At 52.7% G+C, this 21,194-nt stretch overlaps 1 protein-coding gene and 1 long non-coding RNA gene across 3 annotated transcripts in view; one reads left to right on the top strand and one right to left on the bottom strand.

Moving 5' to 3' along the window:
• Positions 1 to 20,865, bottom strand: part of Tent4a (terminal nucleotidyltransferase 4A) — a 36,159-nt gene extending 15,294 nt beyond the window's left edge. For both annotated transcript variants that reach the window (XM_042261352.2, XM_042261354.2), the window contains exons 1-3: positions 19,998 to 20,865; positions 1,774 to 1,897; positions 912 to 958 (exon numbers count right to left, since the gene is read on the bottom strand). In XM_042261352.2, the coding sequence (XP_042117286.2) occupies positions 912 to 958; positions 1,774 to 1,897; positions 19,998 to 20,779 (953 nt within the window). In that variant the 5' untranslated portion in view covers positions 20,780 to 20,865. The remainder of the gene's footprint in view (positions 1 to 911; positions 959 to 1,773; positions 1,898 to 19,997) is intronic.
• LOC121822688 (uncharacterized) lies at positions 17,028 to 18,376 on the top strand. The gene is made up of 2 exons (XR_006063853.2): positions 17,028 to 17,331; positions 17,540 to 18,376. It is a non-coding gene; the product is annotated as an uncharacterized LOC121822688 (long non-coding RNA).
• Positions 20,866 to 21,194: the final 329 nt, after the last annotated feature.

Genomic DNA, 21,194 nt, shown 5'->3' with positions numbered 1-21,194 from the left:
CCTCTGGATCTTGGACTTTTCAGTCCCTAGAACTGAGAGCCAAATAAGCTTCTATGGTTTACACTCCAGCCAGCCTGCAGTACTGTGTTACAGTAGGAGACTAAGGCAGAGCTTACACTTCAGCCAGCCTGCAGCACTGTGTTACAGTAGGAGACTAAGGCAGAGCTTACACTTCAGCCAGCCTGCAGTACTGTGTTACAGTAGAGGAGACTAAGGCAGAGCTTACACTTCAGCCAGCCTGCAGTACTGTGTTACAGTAGAGGAGACTAAGGCAGAGCTTACACTTCAGCCAGCCTGCAGCACTGTGTTACAGTAGAGGAGACTAAGGCAGAGCTTCCACTTCAGCCAGCCTGGGGCACTGTGTTACAGTAGGAGACTAAGGCAGAGCTTACACTTCAGCCAGCCTGGGGAACTGTGTTACAGTAGCACGAGACTAAGGCAGAGCTTCCACTTCAGCCAGCCTGGGGCACTGTGTTACAGTAGAGGAGACTAAGGCAGAGCTTACACTTCAGCCAGCCTGCAGTACTGTGTTACAGTAGAGGAGACTAAGGCAGAGCTTCCACTTCAGCCAGCCTGCAGCACTGTGTTACAGTAGAGGAGACTAAGGCAGAGCTTCCACTTCAGCCAGCCTGGGGCACTGTGTTACAGTAGAGGAGACTAAGGCAGTTCCCATTCATCTTCTGTCTCTAATGTTCAACATTTCTGTTCCATAAGAAATTAAATGCAAGACAAGAAGTGCCAAGCAAGCAATTTGGTGCCTTAATACTAACCTAAATTCCCCTTTCTGCCTATCGTCCCGCTCTGCTCCATAATCCTTCCCGTTAGCTGGCTATTCGCGCCTCGGATGCACACACACACCATCTACTCCATAAATAAACACTAAAGCACACAATCATCTGAGTGGCACTCACCTTGTTGGAAGATAGAGACCTGTACTAAAGCTGCCAAATATCTGCACCTGAAAGAAAATGCCCCACAGGTCAGGTCAGCAGACTCCCATTATGCCTTGCAAAACATGAGTAAACAACAAAACCAGTTTGGAAGTTAGGGGAGGAAGCAGGTGAAATGCTACAACAAACTAGAAAATTCCTTGTATGTTTACATCAAAATGCAGGCCAGGCTATTAGCTACCTGGTCACAGTTGGCATACTGCAGGGTACCTGCATAAGAACTGCAAATACCCAAGTGCCTCATTTCCACAGACACTTACTCATCCGTGTGAAAGTGAGGTCCTATGAAACACTGCAATTTTCTCTCTCGCTATGTAGCTCTGGCTATCCTGGAACTTACTATGTAGACCAGGCTAGCCCTGAACTCACAGCCTCTGCCTCCTGAGTGCTGGGACTAAAGGCATGCAGCACCACCGTGCTCCACTTGTATTTGCAATTTCTAATGGAACAAACACGTTGCATGCTATGAAGTGCAGGACTGAAGTGGGGGGGGGGGCAGGAGTGAGCTTTCTAACCTTCAGGAGAATTGAAAACAAGAAGGAGAGAGGAAGGGAAAGGGAGAGGCAGGAGGAAGAATAAATGAATATGAGAGTGTCAACATGAATGAATCCTCCAGCAGCACTGGTGAGCTGACCACTGAACCACTCCAGAGTTTGATTCAGCAAAGCAGAGTGGAGAGCGCTTCTGTAAGCAGCTCCCAGGTGACACTGCCCAGGACTGTGCCTGAAGGGCCACTACACCCACGGGGTGTGGGCACAGCTGACAAAACAATCACAGGGCATTCACACTGACGGGGTGGTGAGGTGCCATGACAGATACCCACCTCAGCTGTCGGCCAGAGGTCTTTCACCACAGTTTCGATCCGTTTCACTACCTCCCTTCTCATGGCTGCCTCTTCAGGACAAGGGGACATGAAGTTATAAAAGTCAATTATTTCCTCATGAAGCCTGGAGGATAAAAGAGAAAAACAAGAGTTACAATTAAGCAGAATCTTACCTTTTTCTATAGATGAAAATATATTTGGAGCCACTCAGAAGCCAGCTTCTGGGACTGGAGTGATGTGGTTAAGAGCACTGGCTGCTCTTCCGGAGGACCCCAGGTTCGATTCCTAGCACCAGCAGGGTGGCTCACAATTCTTTGTAATTCTAGTTCTAGAGGACCTGTCACCCTCCTCTGGTCTCCAGAGGCGCTGTACATACACGGTAGACAGACACACAGCAAACAGCCCTACACATGAAATAAAAATTACACTTAGAAAAGGTCCAGCTTATTTAGTTTTTATTACTATTTATTTTATGTGTCTGGGAGTTTTCCTTGCAAGCATGTCTGTGCACCTCTTGTAACATGGTACTCTCAGAGGCCCTAAGAGGGCATCAGAGCCCCTGGAACTAGAGTTACAGACAGCAGAGAGTTGCCATGTGGGCACTGAGAACCAAGTCCAGGTGCTCTGGAGGAATAGCCAATGCGCTTTACTACTGAGGCACCTTTCTAGCCCCGAGTTTCTTTTCTATGAAAATACACAATGAAATGAAAACTGTGCAGTACACGAAATCTCACAGTATGGTTTAACTGCACAGGTGAATCCTTGTCAATTCCAAGCATTAGTGCATTTCTGACCAGCCTTTAAGGAAACATTCTCAACAGTGTCCGTGTGAGAGCTGCACTCACAGCAAGGGCGTTTTCTGATGACCACTGGGCAGTGCAGCAGCCAGCCAAAGGTGCAGGCCCCATCAAGGCCTCCTGAACCACACAGGTACCTCCACTGGGTGCCTCATGACAGATAAAACACACAGCCTGAGACGGGAAAGATACATGAACAGCCACAGGAGCCCAACAGCCCCAGGTCTCAGCAGCTCAGGATGAGAACAGCAGAGTTCACAGCCCGAGAGCAGGGTTCAGAAATAGGCCAACACAGAGACAGAGAAGATAATTAAATAACTGGCCCAGACCACAGCAGAACACTGAGGCCAGCTCACTAGTCTCATGCATAGCTCACAGACTGGCCACACCGCACATCTTGTAGACAGAGAGGTCCGATGGCCAAATGTGACTCCAGTCTTCACTAGCAAAGCAGTACACACATCCAACCTTCTTTGAAGCTACGTCTGAAACACCAACAGTATCAAGCAGTTGCTTTCCTGCTCCCCAGGCCTCAAGGGAAGTCACCAGGAGGACACCTGGGAGGTGACAAGTCCTCTGGTCCACAGCAAACACTGTGTGTGCTCAGACGCCTCATCACTCACTCAGGGCCGAGAGAGCGCGGCCCTCCAAGTAAATACGGCTTAGCCTACCCAGGTGCCCATGAGAACACAGGGGCTCATCCCAGTGCTATGGTCCTATCAGCGAGGCAGGACAGGCACTCGTCTATCTGAAATCATGAGAAATGGAATGGAAACGGTACCACTGTTCTGGGAAAAAGTCAGTCAAGAACATGTGCTTTGTGTTCTCAGAACAGAATACTGCTGCTGCTAGACTGCCTTGGTGCCCTGAGATGAGGGTGTGGTGGTCTGAAGAGAAATGGCCCCATAGTCTCATGTGTTTGGATACTTGGTCCATAGGGAGCCGTGCTATTAGGAGGTGTGGCCTTGTTGGAGGAAGTGTGTCACTAGGGGGTAGGCTTTCAGGCCTCAAGAGTTCAAGCCAATTCACCTCTAGCTGCCTGAAGATACAGATGTAGAACTCTCAGCTCCTTCTCCAGCACCATGTCTGTCTGCAGACTGACATGATTCCTGCCATGACAATAATAGACTAAACCTCTGAAACTGTAAGCTAACCCCAAATAAATGTTTTCCTTCATAAGAGTTGTCATGGTCATGGTGTCTCTGCACAGCAAGAGAAACCCTAACTAAGACAAGGGGGTGAGACAAAGAGCCAAGCCTCCTGTTGGCCTTTCCTGGAAGCAAGCAGGGTCACCAAGACACCACAAAACTGAGTCAGTGAGGACAGGATGTCTGATGATTGATGACAGCTGTTAACAGACATGGGCAATCAGAGCATCACTGTCATGTCTGGGCAGACCTCAAGAGCCTGTGGCTGCCTCACGGTCCAGCTCTCATGGGCCACAGAGGTGGCATCCCATAGCTAGTGGGAGCTGATGCTAATCCTGCTGTGGTCAGCACTGCCCCAGTGAGAAAAGCCACCGCTGTGCATGGAGGCAGCTGCCAGCTAAGGGACAGGTGTCCGGTGGTCTAGAAGCCTGGTGGGGTCCCTGCTTCCACTCCTCTTGGGGCCTCCACCAGGTGCGGAGAAGGAAGAACACAAAGAGATGTGCTGGAGGCCTGCGTGTTCACTCCGTCCGAACCTTGTCTTCATACTCTAGGGCCTGCCACTCACCAACCGCCAGGCTGCGTGCCCTGGGAAAGCAGCCCAGCTGTGCTCAGCCTTTATCAGCAGCCTCTGGGGAAATGCTTGCCACCACCTTGTAGTGCTGGATTCCCAGAGCATCCTGAGTTTTGTACTCCATTTGCTCTTTCTATAGTGTAGAAACGGAACATTGTAACCAAGGGGACCATGCTTGTCTCTGAGATACTGAAGATGGCTTTTGGCCCACAGGCCAGGCCTAGCTCCAATTCCATGGGGACAGGGACTGCACTGAGCACTGCAGTGCCTGAACTAGGGACTCTGTGATTATTCTGAGGATGAAAATGGCCAGACCAGGGGCTTCTTGGTGAGCTTTAGTTTTCACCAGGAGAATACTAGAGAGCTGACTTTTCTAGTATATTTTTCTACTGAAAATTAAAGTTCATAGAAAAACAAGGTAGTTTTCCTCTATAATCACTTTCCTGGAAGTCCAAATCCATTCAAGGGGTAATGGCAGACTGAGTGTGGAGACCCACATCTAAAATCCCAGCACTTGGAGATAGAGGCATGAGAACAGAGAGCTGACAGCAGCCTGAACTACATGAGACCATCTTAGAACACCAGAGGGAAACAGATTTTCTCACATCTCTCCTGTGCATTCCATCAGTTTCTACCCTTAACACCCAGATCAGGGGCATGGAGCCTGGATCACTGGGCTATTTTTAAGAAGAAAAGACCACAGCTACAAAGCCAAACCAAATCACTGCATAGCAAACCCAGCTACCAAGGAAAGCAGTGGCCATCCTGGGAGGGGGATGGTTTCCACTGTGGAACCTGGGTTCCTGGTCCCTACCCTTCCTCCTGCCCCTGCCTGGGCAGAGCTGGCTCCTCTACTCCCCACCCCACCAGCACAACTTCGAAGCTGCCCAGAGGTGCTGCCCTTCCTTCTTCTCAACCCTGGGCCAGCAGCTGCACGGCCTCCAGTAAAGAACATGAAGAAATGAGCAGCAGAGCGGAGTCACAGCCTGCAGCAGGGATGGCTCAGACACAACAGCCACAGGAAGAGTGGGCAACGAGTGACAGCAGTGTCTGTACCGAAGGAAACGGAGCTGGAGCTGAAGCTATGGTTCAGAGGCTAAGAGCATCTGTTTATTTGTTTTTATAATTATTAAGAATTTTTTATTCATTTTACATACCAACCACAGATCCCCCTCTCTTCCCTCCTCCCTCTCCCCCGCCCCAACACACCCCCCATTTCCACCTCCTCCAAGTCAAGGCCTCCCGTGGGGATTCAACAAAGCCTGGTAGATTCAGTTAAGGCAGGTCCAAGCCCCTCCCCCTGCATCAAGGCTGTGCAAAGTGTCTCATCATAGGTAGTGGGCTCCAAAAAGCCAGCTCATGTACCAGGGATGGATCCTGATCCTACTGCCAGGGGGCCCCTTAAGCACACTACACTACACAACTGTCTCGCTTATGCAGAGGGCCTAGTCCAGTCCCAAGGAGGTTCCACAGCTGTTGGTCTAAAGTTCATGAGTTCCCACTAGCTTGGTTTGGTTGTCTCTGTACGTTTCCCCATCATGATCTTGATGCCCCTTGCTCATAGAATCCTTCTTCCAATTCTCTTCGACTGCACAGGCAAATGGATGAAACTAGAAAATATCCTGAGTGAGGTAACCCAGACTCAGAAAAACAAACATGAGCCTTCATCCAGTAACTGATGGAAGCAGATGTAGAGATCCACAGCCAAGCACCAGGCCAAGCTCCACAAGTCCAGCTGAAGAGAGGGAAGAGGGATTCTATGAACAAGGGGCATCAAGATCATGATGGGGAAACCTACAGAAACAACAGAGCTAAAAGCATCTGTTGCTCTTGTAGAGGATTCAGGTTCTGACCCCAGCACCACATGGAGGCTCCTAACCATTTGGACTCCAGGTCCAGGAAACCCAATGCCTTCTTCTGGACCCAGGTGGTACACAGACATACATGCAGGTGAAACACTCATGTACATAACACAAAGTGAATCAGAGAGAGTGTGTGTGCAAGTGAGAAAGAGCACACACAAAAAAAAATGGGTGACCCACCTTGGATGTGGCCACAGCATTTAACAGATCCAACTGTGAGCAGCTGGCACCATAGCGTCTCAACTTGCCCAGACACAGCTTCTGCACCCCACAAGTAGACAGCTCTCCAACTGTTAACACTTGCCTCCTTTACCTAGAGCCAGGCCACCATTCATCTTATCAGCTCACGATTCTACTGGTACTCGATGACCGGGCCTGTACTTGACTCAAGTACTGCTTTCCCTTCCCAGTCTTTTCCAGTACAAACCACTGAAAACTGTCCGCTACTGTCAATGATTCTCTCTTCCTCCAACTTTGTCTTCAGAAGCTTTTGTTTGGGGTTAACTGTTGTTGGTTTCAGACATGGTCTTACTGCACAGCTCTCGTTGACCTGATACTTGCTATGTCGACCAGACTGGCCTCAAACTCACACAGATCCACTGCTTTTGTCCACAAGTCCTGGCATTAACGGTGTGCAAAACCACCATGCTCTGCCTCAAAAAACTTTACAATCAGTAGTTTCTGAGAGACCAGAACCTTTTGCTTCAGGCACCCTTTTTTGCCAGAAAACAGCACCTTGGTACAATTATGTGAAATTAACTGATACAATTCACACACACACACCCCCGTGAAGCTGACGATTGAAGCTAACTACAGTAGGTAATACCGACTAGTGTACACAGAGCAGCCAGGACAGGAGGGTCCTGCAGCTTGCTTTGACACAAGGGCACTGAGCTGCAGTTACCTCTTTACCAACCAGAAGCAACAGGCTGCTAAGCAAATGACAAGTCCAAGTATCCATGAGACAATCAAAGAACTGCTTCTCCTATTCTGAGGGCAGATAATCTTCCTTAAAGCATCATTAACTAGCATAGTTAATGAACTAATTATAAATCACTCATTTAATTACGGCACAAGGCAACTATCTGAACAAATTAGAAAAGTTTGAATCAGAAACAAATTAGGAAACTTTGAACCAGACTATCAAACACTTTTTATTTTTAAACTGCAGGCTCAAAACAAGTGGGAGGAAGCAGCCTAGTGCTGGCCTGGTGTCTGTGGGGCTCCCACTGGCTGCTCTCTGAGCAGCTGCAGGAGCCTTGCTGGTCCCCATCTTCTACGTAGGCTGCTGAACGGAATAGGGAGGCACAGCTATACCGCAGAGGTGAGTGAGGGCTTGGCCTCAGGAAGCTAAGGAAAGAAGAAAGGTCTCTCTAGCGGCAGCTACTCCCTGGGGGCACCAAGGGAGGTTAGGATTAAAGTGTTGCTGTGATAAAACACTGACCCGAAGCAAAGCGGTGGCTGCACTTCCAGGTCACAGTCCATCATTAAGTGACCTGCACTTCCAGGTCACAGCCTATCACTGAGGGACATCACAGCAGGAATTCAGCAGCCCGGGGGAATGGTGCGAGCCGTTCACTCAGGCTCACACTTAGGTAGAATTCTCATATAGCCCAGGACCACCTGCCCAGAGAATGGCACTGTCCACAGTTGGTACCCCTCCTACATAATTAACAAGGAGACCATCTTCCAGCCAGATGCCCACAGGCTAATCAGATCTAGGCAACTTCTCAATTGAGGTTCCCATATCAGGAGACTAATTACAACAGGTTAATACCAACTAGTATACACAAGAGATGGAAAGGGAGCACTCTGAAGCTTGGTGATTAACCTTGTCAGTCTGGACTTTGAACAGACAGAAGTCCAAAAACCTTCCAGAGCCCAAGGGGTTATGAGAGGTGCCCAAGACTGCCACCCAGGCAGAGCACACCCAAGGACGCTGCAAAAGTCCTGGAGCCACTCAGCAGGCTACGTTCTTCCTCATAAGGCAGAACAAGAGCTTAGCTTCACCAGCAGTTACACCATGGAGAAAGGGTTTCACTAGGGACTCTCCCAGTGCTGGCAGAGCCGCCATGGCTACGGCCCGTTCTACAGAGGGAAGTCGGGTGAGCCCTGGACCAGATGAAACCTGCCCCAGCACTGAGCCACTGAGCACGCTGAAATGCAGGAGTGGGACTGGCACTCAGCATGATGACTGGGCCACTCTGCACAAAATGGGAGGGACACACCTCAGTCCACTTCATGCCATGGGCTACTGCAGCAGACAAAGGAAGAGGCATCCACCTTGCTTAGAAATACCACCTAAGGGCAAGCCTTCCACACAAAGGGATACAGTGTGTGATTCCCAATGGTTTAGGAAGCAAACAACACAAAACTATGAGGGTAAGAACCCTTACCCAGAACTAGACTGTAACAAGCAAGTACGGAATGATACTTTGTTACAAGAGCAAGCCACCATAAAATAGAGACACACACTGGTCAGCAGCGGGGAGGGAATGAGGGCAGCTTCTTTCTGTGAGCCTTTAAATCTTCTTCAGTAAGTTCTTGCTTTTATAACCTGATCCCCAAACCCTAACACACTCTAGCTTTAGCACTCTTCCCACGGCACACCGAAGTCGAGCAGAAGGCACCCTGAGGCCTGCATCTCCGCCGGCACCCCACCTCTCAGAGCCTCTACCGTAAAGCTAGCCCGGCGTAGGTCCCTCTGGCTTGGCAGACACATTCTGCAGGTCCTTTGGATTGGGTTCCTCTCAGGTCACTACTATAGGAAGTCACTCCAGGTGGTCCTCACCCCACTTGCAAAGCCAGGGCCCCTAAAAACCTATCCCACAATTCCATGCACTGAACAGGGAGCTGGGTAGGAGTAAGCACTGGATCAGACCCCACCCCAAGAGCCCAGCTGCCCAGCCTCCTTACAGGTGCAAGACCGGAAACTGTGCAGACTAGCTCTATAGCTGCCTGCAGACTTGGGCTGTACGTGCTCCTGGGAGACACTGGTCACTCTTGCATCACTGCCATCCACCATGCACACGCCCCACTGCAGTCATGCCCCTGGCCAAGACACAAGATGACAGAAAGAACCTCATAAGAAACAGGGACTCCTTCAGAATGGAAATGTATCAAAAATGTAGAAAGCAAGGGCAGAAATTAAGAGAGGAAAGGAAAACAACCCAAAAGGCCCAGAGGTTTCTGCCAGTGCTTAGTGACCTGCGTGCTCCAGTCATTTACTGAGGACCTACTGTGCGGCAGGTACTGGAGACCAGTGAGCGAGACCGGACAAAAGGAGGCCCTCGCTCTCACTCTGCTCTCCTGGAAGGGGCTTCCTCGTGGAGGGCAAACGAATAAACAACCAGAGCTATGAAGAAACACAAACTGATGCTGCGTGGCTCAGGCTCAGGAGGAGTTGCCAGGGACCACCTTCCAAAGGGCTGGTGCTGATGTTGGGGCTGGAAGGGAAAACAGCAGCCAGACAGGAACAGCAGCCCCAGGCAAGGAAACCCTGGGGAGGAGCATTCCTGCGCTGCAGACTGAGTGCTGGAGCCCAGGAGCATCTCTGTCCCCTGGGGCTGACTGCAAACAAGAGGCCTCCAGGCCTTCTAGGAAGTCCAGGGATAAGCCAAGAGCACTGAGCCCTGGAAAGCTGAAACAACTCAAAGCAGAATCCCGGTCCCAACAAGACAGCTCCCTAGCTCAGTCTGCATGCACCTCAGCTGCCAGTATCTGGTGATCCTCGTGGCACAGGCAGACTTTCAGAACTGTAGATGGACTGGGGCCGGGGGCTGCTCCCATAGGAACATATTCACACAAGTCAGGACTACGACAAGCAGTGAGGGGAAGTGTGCTGTGCACAGGATGGCATCATAAGAACAGCAAACCCCAAAGGGGAAAAAATAAAGACGAAGAGAAAGCCATCTCATTGCCAGCTCCACAGAAAAACCAGAGGGAACATGTCCCTAATGCGGGAAAAGTCAGGGGTCAGAACAAGGCATCCAAAGATGGACAGGTATCAGACACCGCCAAAACAAGAAGGTAAAGCCAGCAACATGACAGAGGCTCTCCCTACTCGGCAGGCCAACTTCAGCCTGCAGCGCACAGAAAAATCTGCCTCGCAGAGGCCTGCCTGGATCGAGAGGTGTTCTGGACAGGTGGGCGATTAGTCACTATCGTCAAACCAGAGAAGACAAGGTCCAGCCTGGGAGGACAGGTGGTGGTGACTGTTCTGAGATGGAAAGCCAGCCAAGCGACCCTTCAGACAGCACAGCCCTTATCCTCTCTTCAAGAAAACCTGCCATCTAGTCCCTTTGCAAAAAGGGACGGGCAGAGGCTGCTGTGCAGTATGAAGATCCACCATGCTATACATCGCAGGCAAAAACTGCAGACACAGGGTCAGAGCAGAGTAACCCAGAACCTAGCCAGAAGACACGACGCCTCGGGGAAGCAGGGCTGACCGTGCTGAGCTAATGACAACACAGGACAGCAACTTGGAATCTGCCCAGAATCCACACGGGTAGTCCTGAGAACAGGGCCTGGCATGCTGGCTCAGGAGGGGCTCAACAAACGCTAGTGAACGCAGCAAACTCAGCAGTGCCTTGTGAACCATCAGGAGGCGGGAACCCTGCACACTGAGAGCATCAGCGCCTGGTTAACGGGGTCTCTGGACTTGGGTTTTCATCAGCTTACAATCTTAGCTTCGGCAGCAGCTCTCAGAAGCCTGTGTTTCTATCTGAAACTGCACATCTCCTACTGAAGCAAAATAAATAATTCACCAAAGTTTAAAAGAAGATGGTTCTAGTGAGTCTGTTGTTGATGGCTCCAAGTGGCCCCTATAGGATCTCAGAGAATGCCATCTATAGTTGTGGTCACCTAATGATCCCGGTGATTTCTGGGTGATGGGACTGTGGTACTTCAAAGCTCCTACTTCTAAGGAAATGAGCTTCAAAAATGCATCATTATTTTAAAACTGGTGCCAGATATGGTGGCTCAGATTTGTAATCCCAGCAGCTAGGAGGCTGAGGCAGGAAAATTTGAGGTCAGCAGTGGCTGCTACCCCGTTCTCAAAAAACAAACAAGCAAAAAACAACAACGAAAAAATGAATGGGCATAATACTCTGAAAGGTCATCTGTAAACTAGGTGGCAAGGAAGGAGGCCACTCTCTAGCTAGCAGAACACAGCTCCAGGTCCTGCCGCTAGATTTGTGAGAAGCTACGCTCATGTTCCTGGAGGTATTTAAAGCCAGTCCTCAGACGCCAGGGAAGGAGTCGTGGCAGCATCTGGCCCAGGGTTCACAGGTATTGCTCCCGGCAACCTCACCTCTCTGGCAAGCCCCTTTGCAGGGCTCCTAGTTAACAAGTGAGCCAGGAATTAGAGCCTGGGCTCCACTGACAGCCTGCCCCTGCCAGCTGTGCTACTCTGGGTGGATTGCTCTGCTGAGTGCCATGCCTCCTGGGAGCATCCTGAAGGGCAGCAGCAAACACTGGGTAAAGGGATGACAGACAGCAGGCCACTGCCGGGCGGGAACCAAGACGGGCAGAGCCCCCAGCTAAGAAGGCTCCCTGCACAGTGAGCTCCCTGCAGCTCTCCTCATTCCACAAGCTGCTCCCTGCAAGTCCTACACGGTGTTCGAGCCCACTCTAGTTCAGTGTGTCATGTGAGCGCTATGGCCTTCCTTCTAGCATCCTGCTCCTGTGCACATACTAGTTCCTGGTGACTGATTCATGAAGTAACTGGTAGCTATACTCTCCCAGACCATGCCAAGGGCTCTTTTCACTTTTAGATACCATATCATGATTGTTTCTCACTTTTTAAAATGCTACTTAAATTTAGAGAAGATGCCTGTGACCAAAATACTCCTTCTTCATTACACTTCACCATACCTCTTGTCTCTGCCATTTCACCAAATCATGCTTCTGGCTCTCAACTCGAATGCTCCCACGCCCTCTCTGGAAGGCAGTGGTGAAGTACATGGACTTGCCAGGCAAGGAGCTAGTCTGGGCCCAGTTCTACCACTTCCTACATGGCCCTTGGACAAGATCTAAGGGTCTTTGGAAAATTTCTCTCGTCTGGTTAAAATGGGCTCTTGAGAAGGAGTGCAGGGTACCCGGCCTTCCCAGTGGGAGTCAAGAGTCTGCAAGTCAGCACCTCACAGCTTCTCCATCTTGCCAAGAACTCAATCTCTGAGACTGCCTGGGAAGTAAGATCCAGTCCCAAAGGTCTTCCTCTGTCTGTCCCCTTCCCCCACCCAGCCAAGCACCCACACAAGAGGAACCACAGGCAGGGTCTGAATCTGCCCATTCTCATTAGGAATGGGAATCCTAGGGACAGTAAAGGCCCCTTATGAGCTTATCTCCGGGTTTGCCTATGCCTTGGTCTGGTGGTGGCTGGCTCCCTCATCATCAGCACTGACCGGCGTGTACAAGTGCAGAGTGACTGCCAGAGCACGGGAGCCAATCTAGACTGGGTTTGTGTCTGTAAAACACAAGAAATATTGCTTATTTGTGGCTGTGAACCAGGAAGTCAAAGAGGAAAGTGGAGCAGGGCTCACTAGCCTCCCAGAATCCTGTGCACAAGAGCTGCTGGGAAAAACAGACTGGGAGAGACCTCCAAAGCTATCAGCAGCCCATGTGTGAAACACCAGCGGCCATCACGTCTCCTCAAAGCTGCTCCATGTTGCACTCTCCTATTCCATGCTGCTTGAGTCATGAAAATATCAGCCTTTCCTAAAAGATTTGCATTGGAAAGTCAGAAACATGATTTCTAGAGCTTTATCCACAGCGACTTGCTGAGCAACACAGTTTTCACTGCTGTTGAGTTTCAATTTATTTCAGCAACTTACTGAATCAAACTATTTCAAAGAGAACGCACAGCTACACAAAGTCAGCACTGTCCAAACACACGGCCATTTAAATTTTAACTAACATTAAATAAGGGCTCAGGAGGGTGCTCATGAGCAGTGTCTGTCCGGCATACTCAAGCTGAGCACCTTGATTCCCAACTCCACAAAAACAAATCAATAAATTAAATTTCAACTCCGTGTTTCACCTGCACTGGCCCCCCTCTAAGTGCTGGCCAGTACACATGGCCAGTGGCTTCTACCCAGGACAGATACAGCATGCCCTCCTCTGCACGGGACTCTGCCACCCCGGCTTCCCTGGCTCCCCAGCCCACTCTGTGTCCTCCCGACAAATCCACGGTGTAGGAGGCAGCAAAGACCTGAGAGTCGGTCATCTCCTGCCACTCATGCTCCACTCTGAGCACAAGATTAAGAACTCATAACCCACGGACGGACCAATACCACAACACACGCATCTCAGAACTCACCAGCCACCAGTTACACAACACACACTCAACCCAGAACAGACTCCTTGAGGTGCTGTCTGCAGTTAAAATACAACTGCAGATTTGGGGTGGGGGGGTGCGGAGGCGGGGAGACTATCCCAAAACTGCCCAGTGTCAATCCTGGTCTCAGCTGAGCCAACATCCTCCTCCTCCCCTTTCTAAGACTTGGAGCTTTGGGTCTGTAGTTTTGCCTATTTAAAAAAAAAAAAAAAAAAAAAAAAAAAAAAAAAAAAAAAAAAAAAAAGAGGAAGGCTTTTCCTGTTGGCAACACGAAGCCCTTTTGGGTTTCTATTTCCTGAGGGGAGGAAAGAGGGAAGGAAAGAGGGAAGGAGCAGCCTTTGCCACACATGCAGACCAGCTCACAAACTAGCTGAGTTTTCTTTTGACTGCTATGAGGTAGATGTCACAGGTTCTACTTCTCAGGTGGGGAAACTGAGCTGTGGGAATTAGAACCCAGGTAAAATCAGCTAGAACCAGACCAAGTATGTGAGCAGCAGCTTCTCAAAGCCAAGTGCACGCTTCCCAATATGGGAAACAAACTCAGGTAGAAACGGGAATATTCAACTTTGTGTTCCCTTAACCGACCTCCGCCGTTCCCAGGACTAGAACTGGAAGGTTATGCCCACTGCTGCCCCTCGGGAAACCAACACCGGGAAGACCCAGAGCTGTGCAAAGCAGCCTCTGTGGAGAGCAGTGTCACAAGCCACAGGAGAAAGGCGGGCAGAGAAGGTGGACGCTGCCGACTCCAGAGGGCAGGCTGGGGCAGCGGGAGCTGACTCCACAGGAACTAACCACGGAGAGGGGCTCGGGAAGGGACAAGGCAAGAACTGTGAGCGCCTTCGGCTCCTCCAGGAGGCGGCGCACGCTCTGCAGCCGAGGCCTAGGGAAGCCACCCTTCCATCAACCTGACCTGAAGAGCAGGTGCTGCCCACATCTTAGACAAAACAGTGATGGGCCACTTTGTAATTACCAAGTGGCAACTCCAGGGGTCACCAAGACAGGCTGACCAATGCAGGGCACCTCATGGTTGGGACTTTTCAGTCACAGTCTCTGTGCGATCAAATGGTTCTTCTCTAAACTTTTTTTAAAATAAGAGACTGAAGAATGATACACCTTCAAGGGGCACAGAAAGTCACACAGCTCTTGTCATCTCCCAGCCCAAATTCAGGAGTGACAACCAAGCCAAAGGACAGAACTGACAATATGCAAGAGTCACTGCCAATGGGCTGATGCCCAAGCAAAGGACATGGTGCTGGACAAGCCACCACAGCCTGCTCTTCCCACAGCAGAGCCGACTCCGCACTGAACAACGCCTGCGTGTGTGGCAGTCAGTACCCAGTGGCCGAACCTGTGCGCCTTATGACCTGTGCGCCTTTGAATCACACTGAATTACATGCCCTGAAGACAGGGTGTCTGGATGGTCTACCCAGTCATGTGAGCCCTTGCAGGGAAGGGGTCTCCTCTAACTGGCAGGAGACGTCAGGGTTAAGGCATCCTGTGGGCTTGAAGATGGAATGGACCAAAAGCCCAAACAAAATACAGGGAGCCCCTAGAAAAGAAGAGAGCCTGTGTGCCACAAAGGCAGGAATGTGCTTCAGAGTGGGCCCTGGAGACAGATGTGACACCAGCCAGCTGATACTCAGACCCCTGCCTTGTAAGAGCTGAATGGAGAACCCACCCAAGCTTTCCTAATGTGACTCCAAGAACATGCCTAATGAGATAACTGTTCCAAAAGCCAGTTCACAGTGCTTTGCTACCTGAGCACAGAAAAGCAGGAAAGCACAGAAATATCAAGAACACGATGCTGACTGAGTCAGTGCACACACCAACTGGGGAGAAGACATGGCCGCCCCACTTGGGCACGTTCACACAGAGCATCACCTGCTTGCCTTTGTTGCAGGCCGCACTCTCCTGGGCAACCTTCTGGAGCTAGTGTCCCATCCAGCTTAGCTTAAAGGAAAAGCAACACTAACAGGCTGGCCGGTCTTGGAGCTGGCCTCATCAGAGCAACACTGGCCCATGACAAGCTCTAGGGATGGCTGCTGGGAAGGGTGGTCACTCCTGCAGCCTGAAATCTGGCTGCGGTATCACAAGAAGCCTCTGGACTTGAGATCTTGGATTACTTTCTAAGTACAACTTGCCCTTCACAACCTTAAGATCTGATGCCAATCCATCCCACCTCACCAAGGTACAGCCTCTTCCTGTCCAAGGTGCGCTGGGATCCCTGCTCCCAAAGGCCACTTTCCTATGAACTCTTTAAAGATGATACCCAAAAGCTCACATTTATAATAAAAAATAGCCAAGGCTTTGAAGCACAAGCCTTAAAATTATGTATTTTTTTTTTCTTTTAAATGTCTACTTAAGGAGCTAGACGGATAGCCTGGCAGTTAGGAGCACTTACTGCTCGTTCAGAGAATCCAGGTTGCTCCCAACACCCACATCTGGTTGCCCACAACTGCCTGTAACTACAGTTCCAGGGGAATCCAGTGGCCTCTTCTGGCAAATGTGGACACTTGGATGCTTACACACATGATCCACATAAACTCACACAGGCACATACATAAAAATCATAAGTAAATATATAAGAAGAAAAACACATAAAAGTTTACTTAAAAAATACTTTCAGCCACAAGCATGTTGTTCCTAAGGTGAAAACAGTACTGCTTTTTCATCCAAAGATCACGACACCAAGACCCTCTCTAACTTCTATAGCATGGCCATAAGAAATTTGCTTAAAATCATTCTAGGCTTCCATTTTTTCCTCGTCCCCCCCTACCGCGCCCCTTCTATTTCTTTCCTCCTTGGTGTAAGGAACCAAACCCAGGGCCTCTCTAACCCTAGGGCCTCTCATGTTTCCAAAGGGTTTTGCCAGCCTGTTCAATATTCTAGTCCAAAAACTCGACTGGCCTTGTCCTGCTGGGTAGCCTTCTCCAGAATCAGCTCTCCAACCTGAGCAAGCCATGGCTCACTGGTGACAGCCCCGTGGCCCAGCGGCTGGTCCTCCAGGACTCCCCTTAGGCACCCTAGCAGCAGCATGTGCCCTAGCCTTTCCGTCTCCGTGTGGAGGAGCGTTGTACAAGAGTGTTGCTAATGTACAGGTCAGTATGTCTCAGCATCTGTGTGGGGTGACCCTTCTCACCTCCCTCCTCAACTATGACCATCTCTGTGAAGCAAGACCACGTGTACCACCGTCACCAGCAGAGGCGGCGGCGCTTACAACTTCCCACGCACCCGATGCTCACAGGAGCCCAGGGAAGGAGATCACGGAGACTACCCTATGTCCCACAGTACACCCCAGGGGGCCCTCAGCAGTGCCTTCCCAGTGGAGCCTCCGGGATGTTCTGAGGAAAGGCCCACTGCTTCTGTCAAAGCAGGCAGGAAGCGTGCGGGAAGAGGGAACCTGGTTGCTCCATCAAGCTCGGACCCCCTCCCTCAGAAGAGGGATGCGTGCAGCCCTGTGAGCACCCCAATCACAACCACACTCTCACTGCTGACCCCGGAGGCTTCACGCAGACAATGGGATTCCGTCACCAAGGGCACGGAACACATCAAGACCAACCATGGCGAGGAGGGCTGCCAAGAAACCGCTCCCGACAGCTGCTACTACGGGCACACCTGGACGGCCACAACCTTCAGAGCCAACTCAGGTCACGGTGCTGCAGCTGTGTGCAAAGGCCTCCCGTGTCCTCTGCACTCCTGCCGGAAGACGGCAGTGAGGAGGATGTGGCTAAATGCATGAGCCCACACCCCACCCTCACCTAAAGGACTCTCCTTACCTTTAACCTGAGGGAGCTTCTAAAGCCAGAGACCGACCACGGCAAAGGAATCAAACTGTGGGTCAGAGGTGAGGACGCAGAGGGCCAGGCGGGTTAACACAGAAAGGGAGAACCCAGAGAGCCCATCCACAGCTGCCTCCAGCTTTGGGAGAGGAGCTCATGTAGTGGGCATGTCCAACACTACGTATGCCAAGTCCTAAACAACGGTCTCAGAAGTCAGCTCAGGCCTGTGCCAGGGCAGCACTCACACCGGGGTTCACCGTCTTTACTCTCCAGGCTCGTGCTCTAAGCCTGTCCTTTCACCCTACCCGAAGTGGAAAGCCGCCTAGCAGTCCATGAACCCAGAGAAGGATGGGTGCTGCAGGTGCCACGTGTCCACCAGGCGGAGGAGACCCAGCTGGGCTCAGCAGGAGCCGTGGACTCTCAGCCACTGGAAAACCACACCACCTTTCTTGAGGTCTGCAGGGTGTCCCCTGAAAGGCATACCCTGAGACTAGAAAGAACACTTGGCAACCCCTCCCAAACCGGCCCCTCACTGTTAACTGGGCCACACTTCAGCCAACACTTGACCTTCATTCTGTCTCTTACTAAGTCACCAAGGCTTGATGCTGGCCCACACATCCCTCTAGACAAGCTGGTAGACATGACAAGATTCAGACAGGTCTCTTTCTTGCCATCCCAAGGTCAGTTCACATAAGACCAACCGGCCACATGGAAACCATCATTGGGGCCACCTTTACTCCTAACACACAGGCCCAACTCTACTGCTGTCCTGGTTTACTAATTCTCCCTACCCACCTCCGAAAGGTCATTCACAGGAGGAACCAGGCAGGGTACCCTGCCCCCCCAGGCCGGCCAAGCTGGCTAGCAAGCTCTTCCTCCAGGATTCACACCCCCCCCCCCCCGCAACAAAACCATGACACAAGCCACCTGAGACAGATAAGTCACCAGGCACGTGGAAGAGATATGGGTGGCATCTCCTGGTCCAGAGAGGATCAAGGCTCTTAGCTGGTTCAGAGTCCTCTTAGGACCTATACCGTAGTGCCCTAAACTGAGTAAACGGGAAACTGAGGCAGGGTCTAAGGCGAGCTGAGTAACAGAGCCCAAGCACCACTGAGTTCAGGCATTCATCTCTCTTGGAGGTGGGGGAAGGGTGGGAGACGAGGCGAGTCTTGTGGAGTTGGGAGCTGGTAGCACCTCATCCCACTGACAGTGATGACCAAGGACACAGGCTAGGCCACAGTGACTAAATCGGACGGACACCAGTCTAGGACTGCTCCGACAGCCTCCACCAGAGATGATTCTGATGTGCCTGAAGTATGAGGAGACACTCAGGCCCAGGGGACAGCATCTGATCGATGACTGGACTTGGGAGAAAGGATGGCAGGAGGCGAGTGTCAACACCTAGGTAGCAATGTTCAAGCAGACCAGGAAGGGGCACTCCAGGGATGGACCAGGTCTGGGGGATCCATAGACTACATGTCACTCACCCCACCCCAGACTCTAGAAACACACCTGGCCCACAGTGGCACCCAGACTAACAGAGGCTGACCAGCTTACAAACCACCATCGAGACCACTTCGAGAGCCACAGTTACGGCAGAGGGGCAGCCCACACTGCTCATGCTTGGTGCACAAGCGGAACTGTCCCGGGTCAAGCCCCAACTAACAGTAGAGACACTGGTTCCATTACAGTTATGTAACAGTCTAGAAACCTCCCTCCGGAGGCTTCTGCCACACACACAATCTGTTCCTTGACACCTGCCTCAGAAAGTTCTACAAGCAAGCAGTGGAGAATCAGCAGAAGAAACCGGCCTCCCCCAGGTCTGTAGTGCATGCTCATGACTCCCACCCCAAACCAGGTGAAACAAGTTGCAGGATGCGCAACCGTTACAATGTTACAATGTACCACACACTCGGCAGAGTATCGGTCCCCTAAGAAGTTACCTCACACGAGTCTCAGGGTCTAGCAACCCAAGGAGCCAACATAAACTGGGTTGTCAGCAGATCCAGCTCCCTGAGAAGGCCTGAGGGGAGGGGGGTTTCGATGTCTTTTAGATCCGCAGGAACTGAGGCAAGCCAAGCTCACCAGTCTTGAAACGCACAAAGTACACACAAATATTTTGTTCTAGAGGCTCAGAAAAGCCAACGGGTTGAATGAATAGCTTCACACAAGAGCAGTCACACCTGAGGCAATTCCAAACCAACGCCCCCACCTTGCTGTCACTGGGGACATTAAACCCTAAAGGTCCTCTGGGATGTGTGGAAAATTTCTAAATGAAAATGACACCTTCCCGTGAGTACACAGGAAAGAATTCTGCGTGCCATCAAGCAGCTTTTTAGAATCCCCAGGTGATGCTCTGCTAACGTCCGCCCAGAATTAAAACGTACTAGGTAACCTCAACACACACAGCACCCCACTTCTCAATCTCACCTGATGGCTAAGCTGTATCACTATCAAAAACCTACTGTCTCCAAAAAAAGGAAGGAAAAAAAAATACCTTCAACCTGACCACACTAAAATACACGATTTAACTTATCGGCAAGAACAAGCTCCTAAGCTCCCCAGTCTGAACCAGCAAGGCCCCCCTGGCTTCCCAGCCCTGGAGGGGAGGAAGCTGAGAACGGCGTGCCCGTCTGTCCCCAGGCCTCCATCCCGAACTGTCAATCCCGTCCTAACGGGAGTTGTTCAAGTGCCGGCGTCCTCGGCGGCCCCGCGAGGCGGGCGCACTCACCCCTGGATGCCCGGGCTGTACGCGCGGCTCTTCCACGGCGTGCCGGGCCTTGCCGCCTGGGCCCCGGGGCCGCCCCCTCCGCTCAGCGTGGCCGCGCGGCTGCCCGACAGCAGGTAGTTGAGGCCGTACGTGCTGGCCTTGTTCTCGCGTTTCCGCCGGCCCGGGTGGAACTGGTGCTGCTGCTGCTGCTGCGGTGGCGGCGGCGAGCCGGCGGGCGCGGGGCCGCGTGGGCCCGGGTGCGCGTGGGCCGCGCCGTCGGCGAAGCTGAAGAAGGTGCGGCCGCCGCCGGCGCGGCTGAGCGAGGTGCTGCTGGAGGACGACGACGACGAGCAGCCGGGGCTCTCGGTGCCGGACTCGGCGTTGGACGACGACGAGGACGAGGACGACGACGACAGCGACGGGGACTTGTGCAGGCGCCGCGCGCCGTCCGCCGCGGGCCCGAGCGCCGTCAGCAGAGCCGGGGGCAGCGCGGCGGTGGCGGTGGCACCGGGACCGGGTGCAGGCGGTGGGGGCGACGCGGCGGGCGCCGGCCCCGGGCCTCCTCCCGCTGCTGCTGCTGCTGCTGCTGCTGCCGCTGCTGCCGCCGCCGCCGCCGCTGCCGCTGCGCGTCCCGCAGCCCCGGGCGCGGCCGCCGTGTCCAGAGCCGGCGAGTTGAGGCAGAAGTAGGACGCGAAGCCGGAGCCGCCGCGGCCCACGCCCTGCGAGGTCTCCCAGATCTGCATCCACAGGGCATTGGCCGGCCCCTTCTGCTCGGGCTGGATCCAGGCCACGCGCGGATCCATCCACGCGCCGCCCCCGCGGGGGCCCGCGCCGCCCGCCGCGCCCCGCCCCCGCCCCCGCCGCGCCCCGGGCCGGCCCGGCCGCGCGCGGGACGGACGGACGGACGGACGGACGGAGGGACGGGGCGGAGAGAGGGAGGGAGGGACGGACGGGGACCGGCCTGAGCCGCGCTCCGGGGCGCGCGGGTGGGCGCGGGCGGCGCTCGGTGGGGCGCGCGGCGCTCCTGCGGCTCCGGGTGGCTCAGGAGGCGCGGGGAGGGCGAGGGGGCCGTGGCGGCGGCGGCGTTGCGTGCGGGCGGCGGGGAGAGGCCATCGGAGGGGCGGCGACCGGCCGAGGGGGCGGGCCCAGAGCGCCGGGCCGTCCGTCAGGCAGGCAGGCAGGCAGTCACGGTGCTCCTGCGGCGCGGCGGCGGCGGCG

The sequence above is a fragment of the Peromyscus maniculatus genome, chromosome 15 (genome assembly GCF_049852395.1).
Source record: "Peromyscus maniculatus bairdii isolate BWxNUB_F1_BW_parent chromosome 15, HU_Pman_BW_mat_3.1, whole genome shotgun sequence".
In the NCBI taxonomy this organism is placed as follows: Eukaryota; Metazoa; Chordata; class Mammalia; order Rodentia; family Cricetidae; genus Peromyscus; species Peromyscus maniculatus.
Note: the sequence above shows the minus strand (reverse complement) of the source record. Positions and strands in the feature narration are given on the sequence as shown.